The 18,272-nt window shown below is 38.8% G+C and overlaps 1 protein-coding gene across 2 annotated transcripts; it reads right to left on the bottom strand.

Moving 5' to 3' along the window:
- Positions 1 to 9,111: 9,111 nt before the first annotated feature.
- Positions 9,112 to 11,534, bottom strand: LOC133912463 (reticulon-like protein B16). 2 transcript variants are annotated; one of them, XM_062355198.1, is made up of 5 exons: positions 11,197 to 11,534; positions 10,100 to 10,280; positions 9,867 to 10,008; positions 9,719 to 9,788; positions 9,112 to 9,563 (listed from the first exon to the last, which is right to left on the bottom strand). In XM_062355198.1, the coding sequence occupies exons 1-5, from the start codon at positions 11,318 to 11,320 to the stop codon at positions 9,397 to 9,399; spliced, it is 684 nt and encodes a 227-aa protein (XP_062211182.1). In that variant the 5' UTR covers positions 11,321 to 11,534; the 3' UTR covers positions 9,112 to 9,396. The 2 variants fall into 2 exon arrangements, with proteins under 2 accessions (XP_062211182.1, XP_062211183.1); XM_062355199.1 differs by having other exon boundaries at positions 11,095 to 11,219.
- Between the last annotated feature and the right edge of the window lie 6,738 nt (positions 11,535 to 18,272).

The raw sequence follows: 18,272 nt of genomic DNA, 5'->3' as shown, positions 1-18,272 counted from the left end.
TAGGTGTTCAGTTCGGCAAAAATTTTTTTTGAACAGCCAGTCAGAAATCAACGTGTCTCTTGATATCTCGCGCGCCAGCCGCCGTGCCGAGTCCATCCCCGCCCGGGCGAGCCTCGACAACGGTGGTCAGCACTCACCGCCTGCAGACGCAGACTTTGCCAGGGAGCCAGCTGTCTTCTCCGCCGCCAATCATTCGGTCCGCCCAAGGCTACGTCAATCCTCTCGCCGCCCACCCCCTCCCTGCCTCGCGCCACACAGCAGCCCACGGGCTACGGCCCACTTGCTAGGCGGGAAGCATTGGTGGGCTATAAACAATACTTCGTGGGCCAAATTCTTTTATTTATACCTTTTCTGTTTAGTGGCTGAGCTACTTCTTTTTTTCTTTTTCTTTGTATCATCATGTTTGCAACGTCTTTTTCCTCAAAAAGAAAAATGCAACGTCTTTTCTTGAAGTGTACACTCTGGTGTTTTTATTTTTCAACCTCTTTTGTTTTCTAGTATATTTCATATATTTTTTTATCGTTATTAGGGTGTTGTTGTGTTTTTGTTGAATTACTCTTTTTATTACTTTTAATTTTTAATATAATTCTATTATTCCTACATAACATAATTATATTGTTCTCCTAGCATTAATAAGGTGTTCCATGGTATTTTTTGGATGGTTCCAGCGATAGAATATCGTTATTCCGACAGTTTCAATTGCTCCTCTAGATTTTTTGAAATGTTCCATGTTATATTTTTTAATTGTTCCCTTGTACTTTGAATTTCTCTTATTGTACATTTATGGCCATGTAGGATTGATTTAGACTCCTATGGTATAATTTGAATCGAGTAAAATAGCACGCCAAAGTATATTTGATACTTCCGGAGTATATACTACCATATACGTATCTCAAAATATAAGGAGTATCTCATGTGATAAATAGCATGTACATGGAGTATGTAAGTATATAAGATCATTTATATGATATGTATATTTTTTAAGGTGATTTGCACATATTTTTTGAGTATATTACATTTTATGTACAAATATAAATGTATTATCAAAATCTATTAAAATCGATGGACTTCTTTTCAATTTTTTATGTAGTTTACACTGAAGTATCTTAGAATGAGTATATAAGTATATTCATAGTGATAAAAGAGTATATACAGTTTATTTATATGGTATATTATAGTAGAAAGTATGTACTCGCCTTGCCTCGCCCTAATTAAAATCGTTAAAATATCTAGATCAAGTTTAATTAGAAGATAATAGCTACCACAACATACAAATAAATAAAAAACTACATCTAAGGTTCACAAGACCTAACATAACGTAATAATAGTTATATATATACATTAGTTTACTAAAATTTTTATTACAAATGGATAATAAAATTATTAATACACCCACTAATCGTACATATAACATATACTATGGGGCGAAACGGGGCAGGGCGAACCTTGACCCGCCCCCACCCCCGCCCCACCCCTACCGGTGCCACGCTCCATCTTGCCCTGTCCTAACCGGTGCTACGCCCCGTCTTGCCCCAACCGGGGTGGGACGGATGGAGACCCGACAGGTCGGGTGAGGACTTAGACCTCTAGCTACAAACAAATTCATAACACAGTTAGCAAACAATTAAGGTATATATGGATAAGAAATAAAATCATGATAAGATTGTAATAAAATCTACACATGCTAGAATAAACATAAATCCTAAAACAAGCATATATACAAAACCTACATATACAAAGAGCTAGAAACTTCTAGAATCCAGAATAAGCACCAAACTTCTAGATTGATTGATAGAATCTGGAACTTCCGATTGATTCGGAACTTTTGAATTCTGTAGAAGTTCAGATACTGAGGCATATAGGAGGATTTCCAGAATCCAGAACATTCGGATTATGGAGGATGACAGAATAAGTGTAGAACAATAAATTTAACACAATGATGAAGAATATGAATTTTAGATATTATGATAGAAAATTATCTTCATAGAATGGAATTAGATAAATAATAAACATATTTTCACATACCTCGACTCTTTAATTAATTAGATAAATCTTCAAACAATTAGTCAAGTCTCCAATGCCCCCCATTTTAACTATTGATCAATTTTGAGATTTTTGATCCCAACATTGTTTGGTCCTAAGACATTAGTCACAATAGGCTTGGTAACCTAAATAACATTTTTATTCTTTAAGCCACTTTGAGTACCAATCAATTTGGCAAACACATTGCTAATTTTATCATTCTAAGCAAATAGTTACTATTAACGATTAGAGGCTTATAATTGATACCTTTGGGACATGATGAAGGCAAATGTCTTTTATTGTGACATATATAGCATATTTTGCTATCTAACCTCTTCACTTAAGAATTCTCACCTTGATGACCATTTGTTTGATCCCTTAGCTTGTATGATTTTAAAATGGCTTAAGGCTTCTTCTTTTAGTGTTTCTCATCATAATAAGAACTTGCTTGAATTCTTAATGGTGATGAAGCTTCTTCTTTTTTTTGGGATATGATTCAATTTCACGATCCTTCTCATTGCAACTATAATACTTCCTTTTATTGATTCTCGATTTTCTTCTTAGAAGTGTTGCTTCATCATTAACTTTGCTATAACAACTTAAAGTAAAGTGTCCCACATTAATGCACTTAAAGCACTTAATGTGAGCAAAATTCTTCTTATTTTTTTCTTTCTTACTCATCTTCTTTTCTACTTTCTCCAAAGGGCAACCTATCACATGGTGGCCCTCTTTCTTGCACTTGAAACAAGTGATGGAGCATTAATCTTATTTTAATTTTGGCAAAATTAGGTGGATACTATCACAAAAATACCAATATTGGAAAATACCATCGGAAAATACTATCGGCTGTGAGGATGACATATAGGCCCAGGGCCCACATGTCATCCTCACACCGATGTTATTTTCCAACTTTTCTGATTTTTACGATGGTACCTAGTAGATTGCCCAAATTTTGCCCTTTAATCTTGATATTATTGGACTTATTTTTCTGGTTAGAATTGAGTCCAACTCTACTTTTATTCCTTGAATGCACTTGATCTCTTAGCTTTTTTATTTTCCTTTTACTATCGATATAACAAGCAACATTAGGGAAAACATTAGCTTTAGTGCAATAATGATTAGTAGATAATTCATTATTGGATATAGAATTGACAATAATTAAATTGCTAGAACTAGCATATGTCAAATTTACATTAGGGAAAAAATGAGCTAATTTTCATATGAGATTCATAGGATTTGACCATAATGACTATTACCCATGAGCTATTTCTATCATAGCATGAGAATCTACAAGATCTTCATGAGTGCAGAAAAGCTTGTCATGACTTTCTTGTAGACTCATATACTTGCTAATAAGCTTTCCAAGTTAAATCCTTAGCTCAACATTTTCTTTCTCCAAAGATACTATACAAGAATTAGAGTTAGTAGCACATGCATCATTAATAGAAGAAATAGTAGATTTATCCTTAGATAAAAATATTACAATTAGGACATGATATTTCTAAATCTACTAGAGACATATTATCTAATTTATCAATTAAAAAATATGTTTAACTTTAAGATCTCCATAAAGATACCATAAGATTCTTGAAGTTTTTCATAAGGCCTTAAGCTCTTCTATTTTCTCGATGAGGAGTTCTTCTTGCCTCTTGAGGTTTTTCTCATACCATTCTATCATACGTATGAGTTTAATCATTTTAGATATGTCTTTTTTGCTCAAAAGATCAAACTCGAGCTCATCATTATCACTAAAACTAGCATTAGCATTATTAACCTCACGTACCGCTCTCTTTTTACCTTTTACTATAAGTCATAATAGAGAATCGGTGTGAGGAAATAAGCACCTTAAAGAAGTGGATACTTCACTTTCAAGTTGAGAACAATCTATGTATCAATGACATGTATATCACGTCCTCCTTGATCTTCTCTTAAGTGAACATTTCTTCTTGATTGTTCTTAAGGCTTTTCACCTAAACTTTGTCTCAAGTAAGCTTCTATTTTCTTCAAAATATTAGTCTCACAAATATTAATAAAAATAGATGCATTACAATGAGATCAATTAACCATATCATCATGATATATAGACAATGTTGCACTAGATAATATACAAAGGTTAACAACACTAGTAGATATAGAAATTTAATTGCAAGTGTTGCTAAAGTCTAAAGAAAGGATCGAATACTTACTAATCTCATTCACCGTATCATTACCTTGCTCGTATTTATCAATTGGTGAGATGGATGACAAAGTGGCATCCTCTTGGATAAAGAAACAAATTATTTAGTGCTCTTCATGATGTGATGATGAAGTAGAGCATTCTCCAAATGACATCTATGTAAGAACATATCATTATATTTGGACCTGTCATATCTATCCTTAAGAGTAGTCCAAATAAGATGAGCGTATTCAAGATGAGTGTTAGCAAGATATCACTAGGAGGAGAAATACTTATATCTATAACTCGCTCTATTTGAGGATCCATGGTCCTAAAAATTAAAACCATATGAGTGCTCCACTCAAAATAATTAGAGCCAATAGGAGTGGTTCTATGTGAACTAATCCGCTAGTCGACATCTTTACTCTCTAGATGGTAAAACTAAAAAATAGAGACTTGACTCTAATATCAACTGAAAAGATAATGATGTCACATAGAGGGGATGGATAGACGTTTTTACAAAAATTCGTCCCCTTTTATTGTTGGCCTAAACTTACAGCAGAAAATAAACTAATAGATTTTTCACAAGTAAAAATCCTAAATATGATAAGCTCAACTAGTGTATAATCACCCTAAATAAGTGTGAATGTTACAATTCTAAGGTAACAAAGATTATTCAAATCTAGCAAAAAAATATGCAAGAAAACTCTTTTAAAAATGCTGTTCACCGAAAGTTCCGAATTCAATTCGAAAGTTTCGGAATTACTGTTCGCTGAAGGTTCCGGGTTCAATCCATACTTCAGGGTTTAGATAGATAAAGAACTCGAAACTGAAATTAATATATATCTAATGAATTCTAGCTCAAACTAAATGAAGTTGTGTGTCCTAAGTGATGATTCTAAATACATTCACGAAAAACCTACAACCTATTTTACACGAGCAAATAGATCGAGCAATATGCTTAAATAGTGAATAAGAACTCAAAAACAAGAAAACAAGAAAGGATACACAAGATTTGTTTCCCAAAGTTCAGATATCTCCTCTAGAGATTCCTACATCTTCGTTGAGGAGCTCAGTCACACTTGAGCCGTGTCTCTCTCAACCATTTTTCCTCTCCAATCTCGGTCACACTTGAGCTTGGCTTCCACTCTTGATTTCTTCCCTTGCAGAGGTGAAATCAAAGCCTTCATAAACTTCCCACGGCACACCACAACCTTAGGTGCTCATCGGCGACGCCTAGCCACCTAGGGGATTGAATCCCCAAGAGTAACAAACGCTTCATGAACTTCTTGTCGATGAACTCTAAGTGCTTGAGAATAGATTTTAGCTCACTTACACTTAATCTTCTAGTCTATCAACCTAACTCACTTTTCTTCTCAAATCTCACATTAAAATAGAGTAAAAGGAGTTCTTTTTAGCTCTAAAGATATTCTCTTTCGTTCCCTAGCAGCTACCCCCTCAAAAGAGGTGAGGGGATATTTATACCTAACCCTAAAAAACTAGCAGTTATACCCAAAAATCAACACAATTCGAAACTTTTGAATACCTTAAAGTATCGCTTATTTTCTTTCAAACTTAGAGGGCTGTCAACTTTTATATCTTCACTCTATCTCTTTTTGATTTTCATGTGATTGATGTGAATCACTCGTAACTTCCCATAGCCTCGTATGGTATTGGCGCAAAGCCTTCACTCGCTCTTCACCACCGTCTTGGTCCTTCGGACCCAAGCCATTTGCTTGTTTTTCATTATCGGATAGTCCATCACAGCCGAGTCTTACTTGCCATTCACCGTTTTACTATAGAAAACAACGTTGTATCTGATATCTTCAATGAATTCACTTTATCAAATATAAAGTCCCATATTTGTTATTTACTCTTGGCATATTGAATTTCAATTCAACTTATGTGTTCTTATGAATCCTAACCACTAACTTACTCTCAAGCACAAAGCATATGAGTTAGTCCGTAAAACGTAATTAACAACTTTATACCTTAAGTTACTTGATCTTTATAAGTACCTTAGCCTTCTTGCTTATTGTCATTCTTCATATAGAATCTAATTCCACTTATTTTCAAGCACATAGCACACAAGTTAGTTCATAACACTCTATTGATAATGACATATCTTTAGTTACTTGATATCCACAAGTAACTTAGTTTTCATTCTTCAAGCTTTTTCTTTTTCTTATTTGCATAACTAAGATCTCAATGATTTTGATACAATTCTTTGAAATAATGGCATTTCTCAACTAATTTATGCTTCATCATTTATGCATCTCATATGGAATAACCTAATAACAATTCTCAATCTAATTGTTAGTCTATAGGTATTATCATTGACTTACCCGAGCATTATTTTAAGCTCATTCATCTTGATGCATATCTCTTCTTCATGTATCACCTATAAAACAACCTATTAACAATTCTCACCACCATTGTTAGTCCATAGATATTATCAAAACCATATATAAGGACTATATGCACTTTCATCAAGAGTCGAGTACATTGCAAGTGTATCTACAACATGCTTCCTTTTTCCAGTTTCCTAAATCCCTAATTCCACGACACGTACGGTATAAGCATACAGCTAAAAACATTACTCGACTAGCGTTACATATTGACATTTGCGAACCAAATCAGTCATCTTTATCCTTGATAAAACTTCTCGGTAATTATTATTCTATATGGGTGGAATTTGGTTGCTAGACTCCTAAACCTAAGCTGCATTTCATTTCTTAGTTCTTCCTAGGTCATGTGAAGTGGGCATTGTGAATGTACGATTTTTGTGATTTTTTCAGGTTGTTGGCTCCTTTGGTATTGGGGACTAAGAGCATATTGAGATGCAAATAGACCGTGCATGTTGAGAGTGATCCCAACTATAGTAATTAGGCTATTTGGCTTACCATGCTATGTCATAGTGCCACTGGTAGCATTGATGTAATATGCCTTCCTCTTATATGTTATTTGTATCAACATGGATTAAATATTTGTGTTGCAGAATCCATTTAAGTTTCTAGCTTTATTCAGCTGCTCTTTTTATTATTTAGATGTTGATGTAGGTTTAATTGGTAAAGTACACATGCATTGCATATATATTTTTTAAAGCCTCCTCTCTGCAGGCGGTGCGCCCTCGCGTGCCGGTCTCCACTAGTGTATGTAAACGTTATTGATCAAGAAACAATTATTTGATAACAATCAGAATGCTTCCTTGTAAGCTTTATGCATCCCTTTAACCGATATTAAATGTGAGCAGAGCTTTCAAACTTCATGTGTCCCGAGTGATTCACACTGTTGGGCCCATATATGACATGGACAAGCATCCTGAGGTGTTATTAAATAATGCCTATGAGTAAGTCCTCCTTTTAAAAAATTATTTAAAGAAAAGTTTTGCTGGCTGCTGAATCAGGGAAAAAATATCCTGTACTGGATGTGCTAATCGCAGAAATAGCTTGAAGCTTGCTAAAGAGAATGGTATTTAGTACATTGCATTCCCAGCTATATCTTGTGGTGTTTATCAGTATGTACCAAGTGTTAGTTTTCATTCATCTTCCTACCTTTCATGCGTTCAAGTCCTCCTTTGCATGATCTATCTTGTAAAGTTTTACCTGACTTGATCTTATGCAGTTATCCTCCCAAGGAAGCATAAAAAATAGCTGTTTCAACTGCACAACAATTTTCGGATGATATTAAAGAGGCTAACAGTAGTTCTATTTGTAAACTTTTCAGTCCTATAGTTCCGTGGTACACGGACCAAACGCCATTTCCACACCAAAATATAGGAACAAACCATCCAATAATTTTACTGAATATGCATTACCACAACTAGTACAGACTTTTAGGCCTTGGATGTCGTAGTTTTGAAAAACCATGGTATTGAGAAACTACATTTTTACAAACCAGAACCATGCAATACCACGGTTTAGAAAAGGGAGGTCATGGGTGAAGTTTCCAAAACTCCAAAAGGACCACAGTTTTGGCAATACTATGGTTTTCAAAACTTCAAGATTTGTTACAGCCAAACACTTATAAGTTTTTCAAAACCAAAGTATTTTGCAAAACCATATTATTTTTCCAAAACTCTAAAAAGACTTTGCATCCAAACAGGCCCTTAGTGTTGGAAAAGAAAACCACCATGATGGTAAACAATTAAATGGTTCCCTTATTTGGGCTTCTGTGCTTCACTAGGTAGAGTGTAGACCAGTTTAGACATCTGCGATTAGTTTTCATTTTTTTTTCCTGTTTTCAATGAATTTATCTTGACTAAACGTATATAGGACTGCATATATATATTTTTTGTGCAGGTGCATTTTGTTCTGTTTTCAGATGATCTCTGCTATATTTGGCGTGAGACTGCCAAGGAGATGCTATCGCAATTTGGTAAATGAATGGTCTTGAAATTTCTGATGCTACTGCAGTCTGTTGTCCAGCGTGTCCATTGTGGCTGTTCGCTTTGATATATTTGTATGACCAAGAACTGGGTCAACACTTGATGAGTTGTATTGAACAGCATTTTAATTTTGCCTACGTGTGGCTCTTTTGGTATGAAGTATTTTCATATGAAAGGTTTGGTGATACTGAAGCTCCTTGCCATTGTTAACCATTATATTTTATGAGGAACACCAACTGTAAATTAGAAAACATAGGTTCAGAAATTAAATGTATGAAATTGATGCCAGATTCCACAGGCATTTCCAATTGGCGTGTCTTTACCACTTGTCAATTGTAGACGTATGACGGATGTTCAAATTTGTTAACAAATTTGCTTCAACAGGAGTTGAATGATTAGCTAGTGACGCCTGATAATGATTCTAAAAGAAACGTAGTAATGATAGCACAAGTTCATTGTGTCAGATGGCATAGGATCTAATGCACTTGTGAACCAGATGTACCATCCCCGTGTCAATAGTTGTGACTGTACAAACTTATACAGCCACTTTATTTCACAACCCAAAGGCAATTGCTGGGTATTATTTTAACAAGAAATACTTTATTTTGTTGCAAAATCTGACTCAGAAAGCTGTACACGGATGTGCAATTTTCTGCACATCTTCTCGTTTCAAACCTTGCTGCTCAAGAGTCAAGAGTACATTGCAACCGTATCTACAGCAGGCTTCCTTTTTCCAGTTTTCCTAAATCCCTAATTTCACGACACGTACGGTATAAGCATACAGCTAAAAAATTACTCGACTAACGTCACATATTCACGTTTGCAAACCAAATCAGTCATCTTTATCCCTGATAAAACTTCTCGGTAATCGACTGATCATATTTTCGTCGACAATCTTGTAATGCCTTGATATATTTCGGTGGACTATGCCAGCATATCTATCGACAGGCCCCTGGTATTTATTGTATAATGCAGGTACTATGACCAAAACAATGGTTCCTGTCATACACACACTGTAAAATTAGCACTAAATTTCAGACAAAAGACGAACTACAGACAAACAGATATAATATTCTGCCTGCTCCTTGGCACTGTCTGTTCCTAAATGTGCAAGGCAGAACATGAGTCTAAAGTATGATTTGTACAGAACATACCTATATAAGCAAGAGTGATAGAAGAGCAGAAATTGCCAATTACAGATAACAGCCAAAGGACAAGCACAACCTGTAAATAATTTTTCTTATCACCAACCACAAGAATACCAAATAATCAACAAAGAGAAATACCAACATGATATCTAACCTGGAAAAAGAGCCGGAAGTCCTTGCCGAGAGTAATATCATGCGCTATCATCAGCATGTTGTTGACTTTAACACGGAATGAAGCTGCGGCATTGCTAACCATCTCCTCTGATAACACTAACTCAGGTAGTGGTCTAGGCTGCCTGCAAATAATTAACAAGTAAGACAAACATATATAAAGGCAATTCTATCCAAATTTGAACTAGAATGGAAGGAAGGATTCAGGGTGCTTGCCTATTTAGTAACCCAGATATTTTAACTCGTATGAACTGCACAACTATCAAAATGAGCAATACATCACAGCAGATAGTCAGGAATGACAGTCCAGACTTCTCAAACAACAACCATGCAACAGTAGCACCAAATATAACACCAAAAGTAACATGCCCTCGCCTCCATAAGATGATATCAGCAGCTGAAAGATAGGAATTAACATTAGCAGGACCAAGACAAATAGATGGCCTATTGCACTTTAGGATATAAAAGTAGCGTAGCAGTTCTAAGCATCAAACATAAATCAGGTAATACCATATACATCGTCATCATTAACCGACCTACATTTCACAGTTTTCACTACTCATTGCTCATTCTAATTCATGCTACTAGCATGGCTTCCAGCCGAATGCATGATTCTCCACAAGGACCCTGAATAACCCAAAGGTTTTCTTCAATGTTTTTCCTTAAAGGTTCTCTCCATTTCTACGAGAAAGGAAAGGTGGCCAATCTAGAACTTATAGTGACAGGCAAAGGCGAATTGCAGCACAGAAGAAAATATTAAACACCAGAAAACTTGAAGCTAAGATGATCAATCAAGTGTACGAGATGGTAAAAAAAAAAACAGCCATCTGAGATCAAGTGCAACGACGATGTACTTTGCGGCCCAATAGGATCCCAAACTCAATACTCTGAGTACTCTCATATGACTAGTCTTTCATTCGAAGGGTTCCTACTTGCAGTTGCAGCAATTAAGTATCAACGGGGAAAAAACTAACAATATTCGGATTATTCATCTTATTTGGCCTCAGTATCAAGACCTATTTAGTATGACAAGTATGTCAAGCCCAATTCAGTTCCACTAGCCCTGCAAATCGAAAACCTAAAGAGCCACCGTTTCTGAATCCTGCGACTACTACAGTTAAGCAGACACTGCACTTGACCTAAGGTAAAAGGCAGAGACTGCAAATGCAACATCTGTATCTTGCGGGAAACATCACATCCACCTCACCTACCCGCCTCACCGTCCAATTCGCGCTGCGAATCGCGCGGGTGCAACATAGATCGTGGAATCTAGCACAACCGTGGGTTGGAGATATTAGGGACGAAGAGCGGACCTTTCCCGCCGCCGGCGATCTGGTGGACGGAGAGTTGGCACCCGCCGCCGCCACCGGAGCTGCAGCGGTCGGCGGCGCCCTCGATCCCGCCGTTCGCGGCCCCCACCCCGCCGGCGCCGTCCATGCGGCGGTCCTTGTCTCGCAGCGGGGTTAGGCCTGAGGGAATACTCCGGAGAGGCGAGGAAGAGGAGGGAAGGGGGCAGGGCAGGCGGTTTGTTCTCCTCCCACGACGCAGCGGCGGCGGTAGGAGCGAAGCCGAAGGTCAGCACGAGGGCGCCGCCGCCGCCTTTTTCTATTTCTGCTCCGTTTCTTATCGTTAATATAGTTGATTTTGTGATGATTAATTGGGCCGTTGGTATGCGTTTCCTTTCGGCGGAGGCGGAGGAACGTGGCAGGCAGGATCTAGATCCGACGGCTGGCTGGCTGGCTGGCTGCGAATTTCACTGGCTGGACCCGTGGCCCTCTCTTAAGAAAGAGAATCTCTATTATATAAAATATAGTTAGTTTCAGCGTCGATTCTTATTCTATTCCTCTCTTATCTAATAATTTTTAAAAAAAAATTAAATAATTTTTATATTTTTTTTATCCACTCTAGCTCTTCAACCTCTTCATCTTCTTACCGGTTACAGATATGAAACCTGCTTTATTAATAAAAATAAATAAAGAAGTTAAGAAGAAAATTAGCGGATAATATCTTTATCTTTTTAATCTAATCTAAAATTAAACTATAACATCACTCTCGACGTATTCGTTCGACAACGCTCACATGACGTATCTATATCTCCACACGAAGAGTTTATGCTTGATGTTACCGCGTCTAATATTTATATTTTCGTTACAACGTATGTGTACTTAGCTAGTAATACTAGTATAATGCTCGAGTGTTTCAACAGATCCGAACATGATGGTAAAGTAATACTTAATTTATAGAACAATAGTGCTCTACGATGCCTAAGATCTAACACATGACTCTTGATTTCTTGTCTAACATTAATATAACAAAAATAGCACATTCATAATAACACTCTAGAGATATTTATGTAAAATACATCTTTGTATACAATATTCTTAGTTACTAAATAGTGGAGTTTTTTTCCAATAAAACATCTCTCAGTTGGATACACATCCAACAACCCACCATCATCTTCTCTCATCGAACAATCTAATTATCTATGTTCCTCACTTTCTCCGATAATATGCTACATTATCTGTCTTATCTAATAGCTCTTGGCTCCGAATATGCCGTTGTGTCCTAACTCCTCGTAACTCCACTTCTGTCACCCTAGCCGCTAGTGTGCCCACTGCCGTCCTATTTGACCTGATCTTCGTCATCCCATACTGCCACCAACAATCCATCTAGTTGTTGATGTAGCCCTCCCTATGAGCATAGCCTTTTTTGGAAGGGTTAAAAAACTTGATTATTGCCGTCAAACTCCACCCCACCGCGTACATAGTCTGGAAATAGCAAAAAACACCATTTTAATGGCGGACTAACGTGTTTCATATCGTATATATCAATAGTAAGCATCGATTTAGTAACAGATAGATGACAATTAAATGGCAATTGTCCCTCACCTTTGTTCTTATTGTTTAGTAACAGGCAATGATCTAACCATGCAAGCTGGAATCCCGGTATAATACTAATGGTATTACCAGACAATGGTTTTTTTTAGATAATAGACAATGTTTTCAGCGCACCAACCGTGTATGCTTTAAATCTGTTGCAATGCACGGGTATTTGACTATGGTGGTTTATATATTAGTGAAAGATAGTGGTGATATGTCTACTCCATTGCTCTCTTTACTTCCTTTGCTTATTTATTATGTTGACTTGACTTCGTACACAATTGTTTTCCTACTCAGGAGGAACCACTTGTTTGTTTGGACTTTGAAGCATATTTTCAGTCAAAATGTCATCAGTAAAATTATCATGAGCACATGCACCATGGTGATCAACACAAATAATAATCAGGTTTTATGTACTACTTGTAGTACTATGTATTTGATGAGAAACATTTCCCGGTATTAGAGGGAGTTTTCAAGTACCAGAAAGAATGCTAGAAAATCAATTGGAATACAACAGATGTTTTCTCCTCAAATCCACGTACTCAAGAATCTGAACTCCAAGTTCAGATAATCATAAATTTGCAATATATTGCAAATAACCTGCCAGGTGCAATTACTAACAATAAATGTGTCACTAAATCCTATATTAGCTAAGAATGTACCGGAAAGAGTGGAGGAACCAAATAAAACAACCCAACTCCTAAATTAAAATAAGAAAGGGGGGTATGGTTACGAAGGATAAACCCTTCTTGCAAGCTATCATGAAAATAGAGGAATCTCTCATCCAAAATAGTAAATACAAATCAACATCAAGTTAAAAGACACCCAAGGCCTATGGATATTATAGATCCAGTGGATGATCAGCATCCACATCCCAGATCAACTTTGCATACAAATACTGATGTTGGGACATTAGAATACCCCGACTCTATCATAATGGAAAATCATGATGAGTCAAAAAGGGTAGATAAAATTTTCATCAATTATATTGATTCTAGAGAATCATTTGACCGAAAGTTGTTGACACTTACTTCTCCTCAAAGATTGCAAATGACTTTCACAATGATCCAGATCTCAAGATCATGGCAGAATGCCACAAGAGCTCGGATTGGACACAATAAAAGGATACAATCCAGGCAGAATTATGACCGCTCTCCAAAGAGTGGTATTCATATCACTAATACCTACTCCTCGTAACATTTTCCCTATAGGATAAAAGTGGGTTTTCGTCCAGAAAAAACAATGAGGTGGTGAGATATAAAGCGAGGCTTATAGCACAAGGATTCACGCAGAGACCCAGTATTAATTTTAGTGAGACTTATTCTCTATTAATGAATGAAATCATGTTCTAATATCTAATTTTATTAGCAATTCAAAATCATCTATCTATGCAGTTGATGGATGTAGTGATTGCATACCTATATGGGTCACTTGATTCGGACATATATATGAAAGTCCCCGAAGGACTAGACATTCCGAATCAAAATACAAACTTCAACATATACTGTGTAAAGCTTAAAAAGTCACTATATGGCTTAAAGCAGTCAGGAAGAATGTGCTACAACCGACTAAAAGAGTTCCTTCTACATAAATGATACTCCGACAATGATGATTGTCTATGTATTTTCATAAACAAATCCTCAATAGGATTTTGCATCATCTCTATATATGTTGATGATCTAAATATCATTGGAAATACAAAATATATAGATGAAGTATGCAATCATCTTAAGATGAAATTTGAAATGAAGGATTTGAGTAAAACCAAATTTTGCTTAGGTACACAACTCGAGCATTTCCTTCAGGTATTCTAATATACCAAGCCACATATACCTAGAAAATATTGGAAAAATTCAATATGGACAAATCATATCCATCCAAGACTATCATGGTTGTTCGATCTCTTGATATGGAGAAAGATCCATTTAGATCATGGGAGGAAGGAGAAGAGATACTGGGACCCGGGGTTCCTTATCTCAGTGTCATTGAGCGCTTATATATATTACAAATTGCACTAGGCCCGATATCGTATTTGTAGTGAACTTACTAGCTTGGCATATCGCTGGTCCAACTAAACACCATTGAGCGGAAGTCAAGAATATCTTTCAATATCTCCTAAGCACCATAGATATTAGTCTTTTCTTTCAAAGAAAATAAGATATGAATATGATTTCATACACTGACATTGGCTACTTATCACATCCCCACAATACCAGATCACAGATATGCTTCATGTTCTTACACGGTGGAACAGTCATTTCTTGGAAGTCTTTAAAACAGACTCTAGTGGCTACATCCATAAATCATTCTAAAATAATTGCATTATATGAAGCATCACGTGAATGCGTATGTTTTCACAGAATGATAAACCACATACAACAATCATGTGGTATTGGTTCCATCACCAACAATTATCTAATTGATGAAGATAATTCTACATACATTGCTCAAATGAAAATATGTTACATAAAGAGTAATATAACCAAATATATTGCCCCTAAATTGTTCTATCCTCATGAATTGCAAAATAATGGGGAAATAGAAATCTTGCAAACTAAATCATTTGATAATCTTGCTGATTTATTCACCAAGTTCTTACCAACTTCTACATTTCAAAAAATATATTCATGGAATTGGTATGCAACGACTTAGAGATTTGTAAAGTTCAAGGGGGAGTTGATCCTTGAATAATAACATGTTCATATTATATTACACTCTTTTCCTTTATGAGTTTTTCCTATACAGTTTTTCATATAATGTTTTTAATGAGGCAATATCTACATTATTCCTCCTATTTTTCTAAGTGATTTTCAGAGGTTTTAATATGATCCATACATCATAGTTATTGTTCTCTAACCTCATCAATGAGTTTTTCCTATTTAGGTTTCTCATATGAGCCACAATGAAGCAATAACCAATATATGCCATATCATTTTCTCCTTACTTTTCCCTTTGGGTTTTAAAGGAGTTTTAATGGCATATCAACATATTATTTTCCACTCATATTTTTCCTATAGGATTTTAGAGGAGTTTTCAACAAGAAGTTTACAACTAAAATAATTGATCAAGAGGGAGTGTTACAAACCAAACAAGGATAAACACATATGATCGATTAGCAACTGACTACCATCAGTGGTTACTAATGAAGAGACATCTGTTGGGGCAACTGTCATCCCCAACAGAGGCCTTGCCACCCATTCATGTGCTACACACACACACACATTATTGATCAAGAAGATAAGTTCTTTACTCTACTATTCATTCCCGTCTCTCTACATTTTACTACCGAAACACGTTATCAACAATTTGATCTCCACTGAGCAATTGCAGCTACAAGCAGAGTGGCACGAAGGCCTCTCCCATATGGTGAGCACTACTCCATGGCAAACCCATTTTTCCCCATACATGGCATACTTGCAACTTCCTTCTTCGTCGTCGTCCTACCGCATCGTCCATGCCGTCGTCGATCATGTCATTGTCCACGCCATGGTGTTGCTCGCCATCATGTTGTCCACCACAATGATCTTACATGAGCCGCAACACCTATGACAACTTTGTCTACCATCTGGCCACCACCCTCATTGCCACCGGTCTCGTTGCCGCCCTTCTCTTTTGGAGTTTGGGTGCCTATAGCACCGGCCAACGACGTGAGGACCTTTACGATGGCGGATACCACCACAAGGGCGATTGGCTCTGGACCACCACCCACTATGGCAGCTGTCGGAGGGTGAACTCCTGTCGCAGGGATCCCGAGAGACCCCTTTTTAGAGATTCGGCCGGGGGGATGATCCTGGAAAAGCTTGTTTGGGAAATAAGCGGGAACGGAAACAAATGCGATGGCTGGTGGGAGATGATCGCCCTAATGCGAGAAAAATGGGTGCACCGGGTTTCAGACAGGTTCAGGCCGCACGGAGGCGTAACACCCTACTCCTGTGTAAGCGCTATATTTATCCTTGAAGGGAATTCTTCAAGGATGTATCTGGTTCCAAGGGGAGAGCCGTTTACAAAGAGCTTGAGGCTCTCGTGTTCTAGCTTGGCTTGAGCTGGTTCGGACGTCTGCGTCCTCTTCTTCACACACTTCCGATCCCTCTTCGGTCTGGTTCGTCGGGGGATCCTCCTTTAGTGTTCTCCATCCTTTCCTTTTATAGGCGCGCCGACCTCAACATATCCTGAATGGGAAAGAGGGGATGCGAATGCCAAGATGCCACGGAGAAAGGCGTAATCATTTCGTCTTGACGAAGTGACAGGGGCGGTGGAGAAATGCGGCGGATGGCCGGCCTGGTCTCGGGACTTAGGGACCCCTGGTTCTGAATACACCGACAGTAGCCCCCGGGCCCGTTGGTAGCCGATGGGACGGAGACTGCGAATGGGCCCTTCGTCGCGACCGAGGCCGAGGCTGGCGCGGACGCCATGTGGCAAGCTTTCGAGAGGTGGCCCTTGCGGACCTAGACCTCAAGCACGCCCCAACGGGAAAATGAGTGGACGCGTGTCCACACAACTTCCGAAGGGTATGATGATCATACGGGCGGCACGCGCGGTCGCTACGCAGATCGAGGAAAATACGCCTGGCAGCCGCTGACATTGCGCGATCGGCGGGAGATTCGCCTGGCAGTGGCGTCGATCGAGGCGATGCTTCGCCGAGCGAACCGTTCGGGCGGCAGTTTTTGAATTTTGAGATATAAAAGGGGGAATGGATCGGTCCGTTCCCCTTTTTACGCTCTCTTGCACTTGCGCTCCTGCCTTCTTTGTGCTCCGAAGCCCTCAGGAAACTCCCAGGCGACCGGAGCGTTCTCCCTTCTCTCTCTCTTCACCACCAAAAAACACCCTCCATCCTGACGAGATGACGAGGGTTGGAGGAGGTCGCCGGGACAAGACTTCGGACAGCATCTTGCCGGAGTCTCGTCTGAGGAACGAGGAGGCGGCGGATAAGATTAGGAAGCTGTTGGTACCGGAGGGTCAGGAAGGTGCCGTGGTGGTGAGGCCGGCGACTCTGACGCCGGCGACGACCGTCCCTGGGCGGACCGTCCTCTTCACCTCTTTCGTGGCGGCGGGGCTAGTGCCGCCGTTCTCCGCCTTCTTTCTGCAAGTGCTGGAGACGTACGGCATTCAAATGGTGCACCTAAGCCCCAATTCCGTCGTGGCGTTGGCGGTCTTCGCGCATCTCTGCGAAATGTTCGTGGGGGTGATGCCGTCGGCGACGCTGCTTCGCCACTTCTTCGTCCTTCGGCCGGTGGGGAAGAAGAGGGGGCACTCCACGGCGGACGTCGCAGGGTGCTGCAACCTTCGGCTCCGGGAAGGCCTGGGGGACCATTATATTCCCCAGGTGATGCACAACAAGTGGGAGGAATGGCGACGGGACTGGTTCTTCGTCGACATCGACCCCCACGAGCGCCTCGAATTGCGAGAGAAGGCGGCGGAACCTCGGCGATCGACGTGGGAGGCGCCGCCACCAGAAGATGCGAGACTGAAGCCGGTGCTAGAGCGCATCCTGGAACTGCGCGAGGGCGGGC

This window comes from Phragmites australis, chromosome 3, assembly GCF_958298935.1.
Source record: "Phragmites australis chromosome 3, lpPhrAust1.1, whole genome shotgun sequence".
In the NCBI taxonomy this organism is placed as follows: Eukaryota; Viridiplantae; Streptophyta; class Magnoliopsida; order Poales; family Poaceae; genus Phragmites; species Phragmites australis.
The sequence above is the reverse complement of the archived record's forward strand: the minus strand, read 5'-3'. Positions and strand labels throughout refer to the sequence as shown.

Bases quoted from the DNA above. Each gene is read 5' to 3' on its own strand.
- LOC133912463 (XM_062355198.1), bottom strand. From the start codon at position 11,320: ATGGACGGCGCCGGCGGGGTGGGGGCCGCGAACGGCGGGATCGAGGGC. The intron at 10,281-11,196 runs GTCCGCTCTTCG...CCTATCTTTCAG, and splicing joins GATCGCCGGCGGCGGGAAAG to CTGCTGATATCATCTTATGG. The intron at 9,789-9,866 runs GTTAGATATCAT...AATTATTTACAG, and splicing joins ACTTCCGGCTCTTTTTCCAG to GTTGTGCTTGTCCTTTGGCT.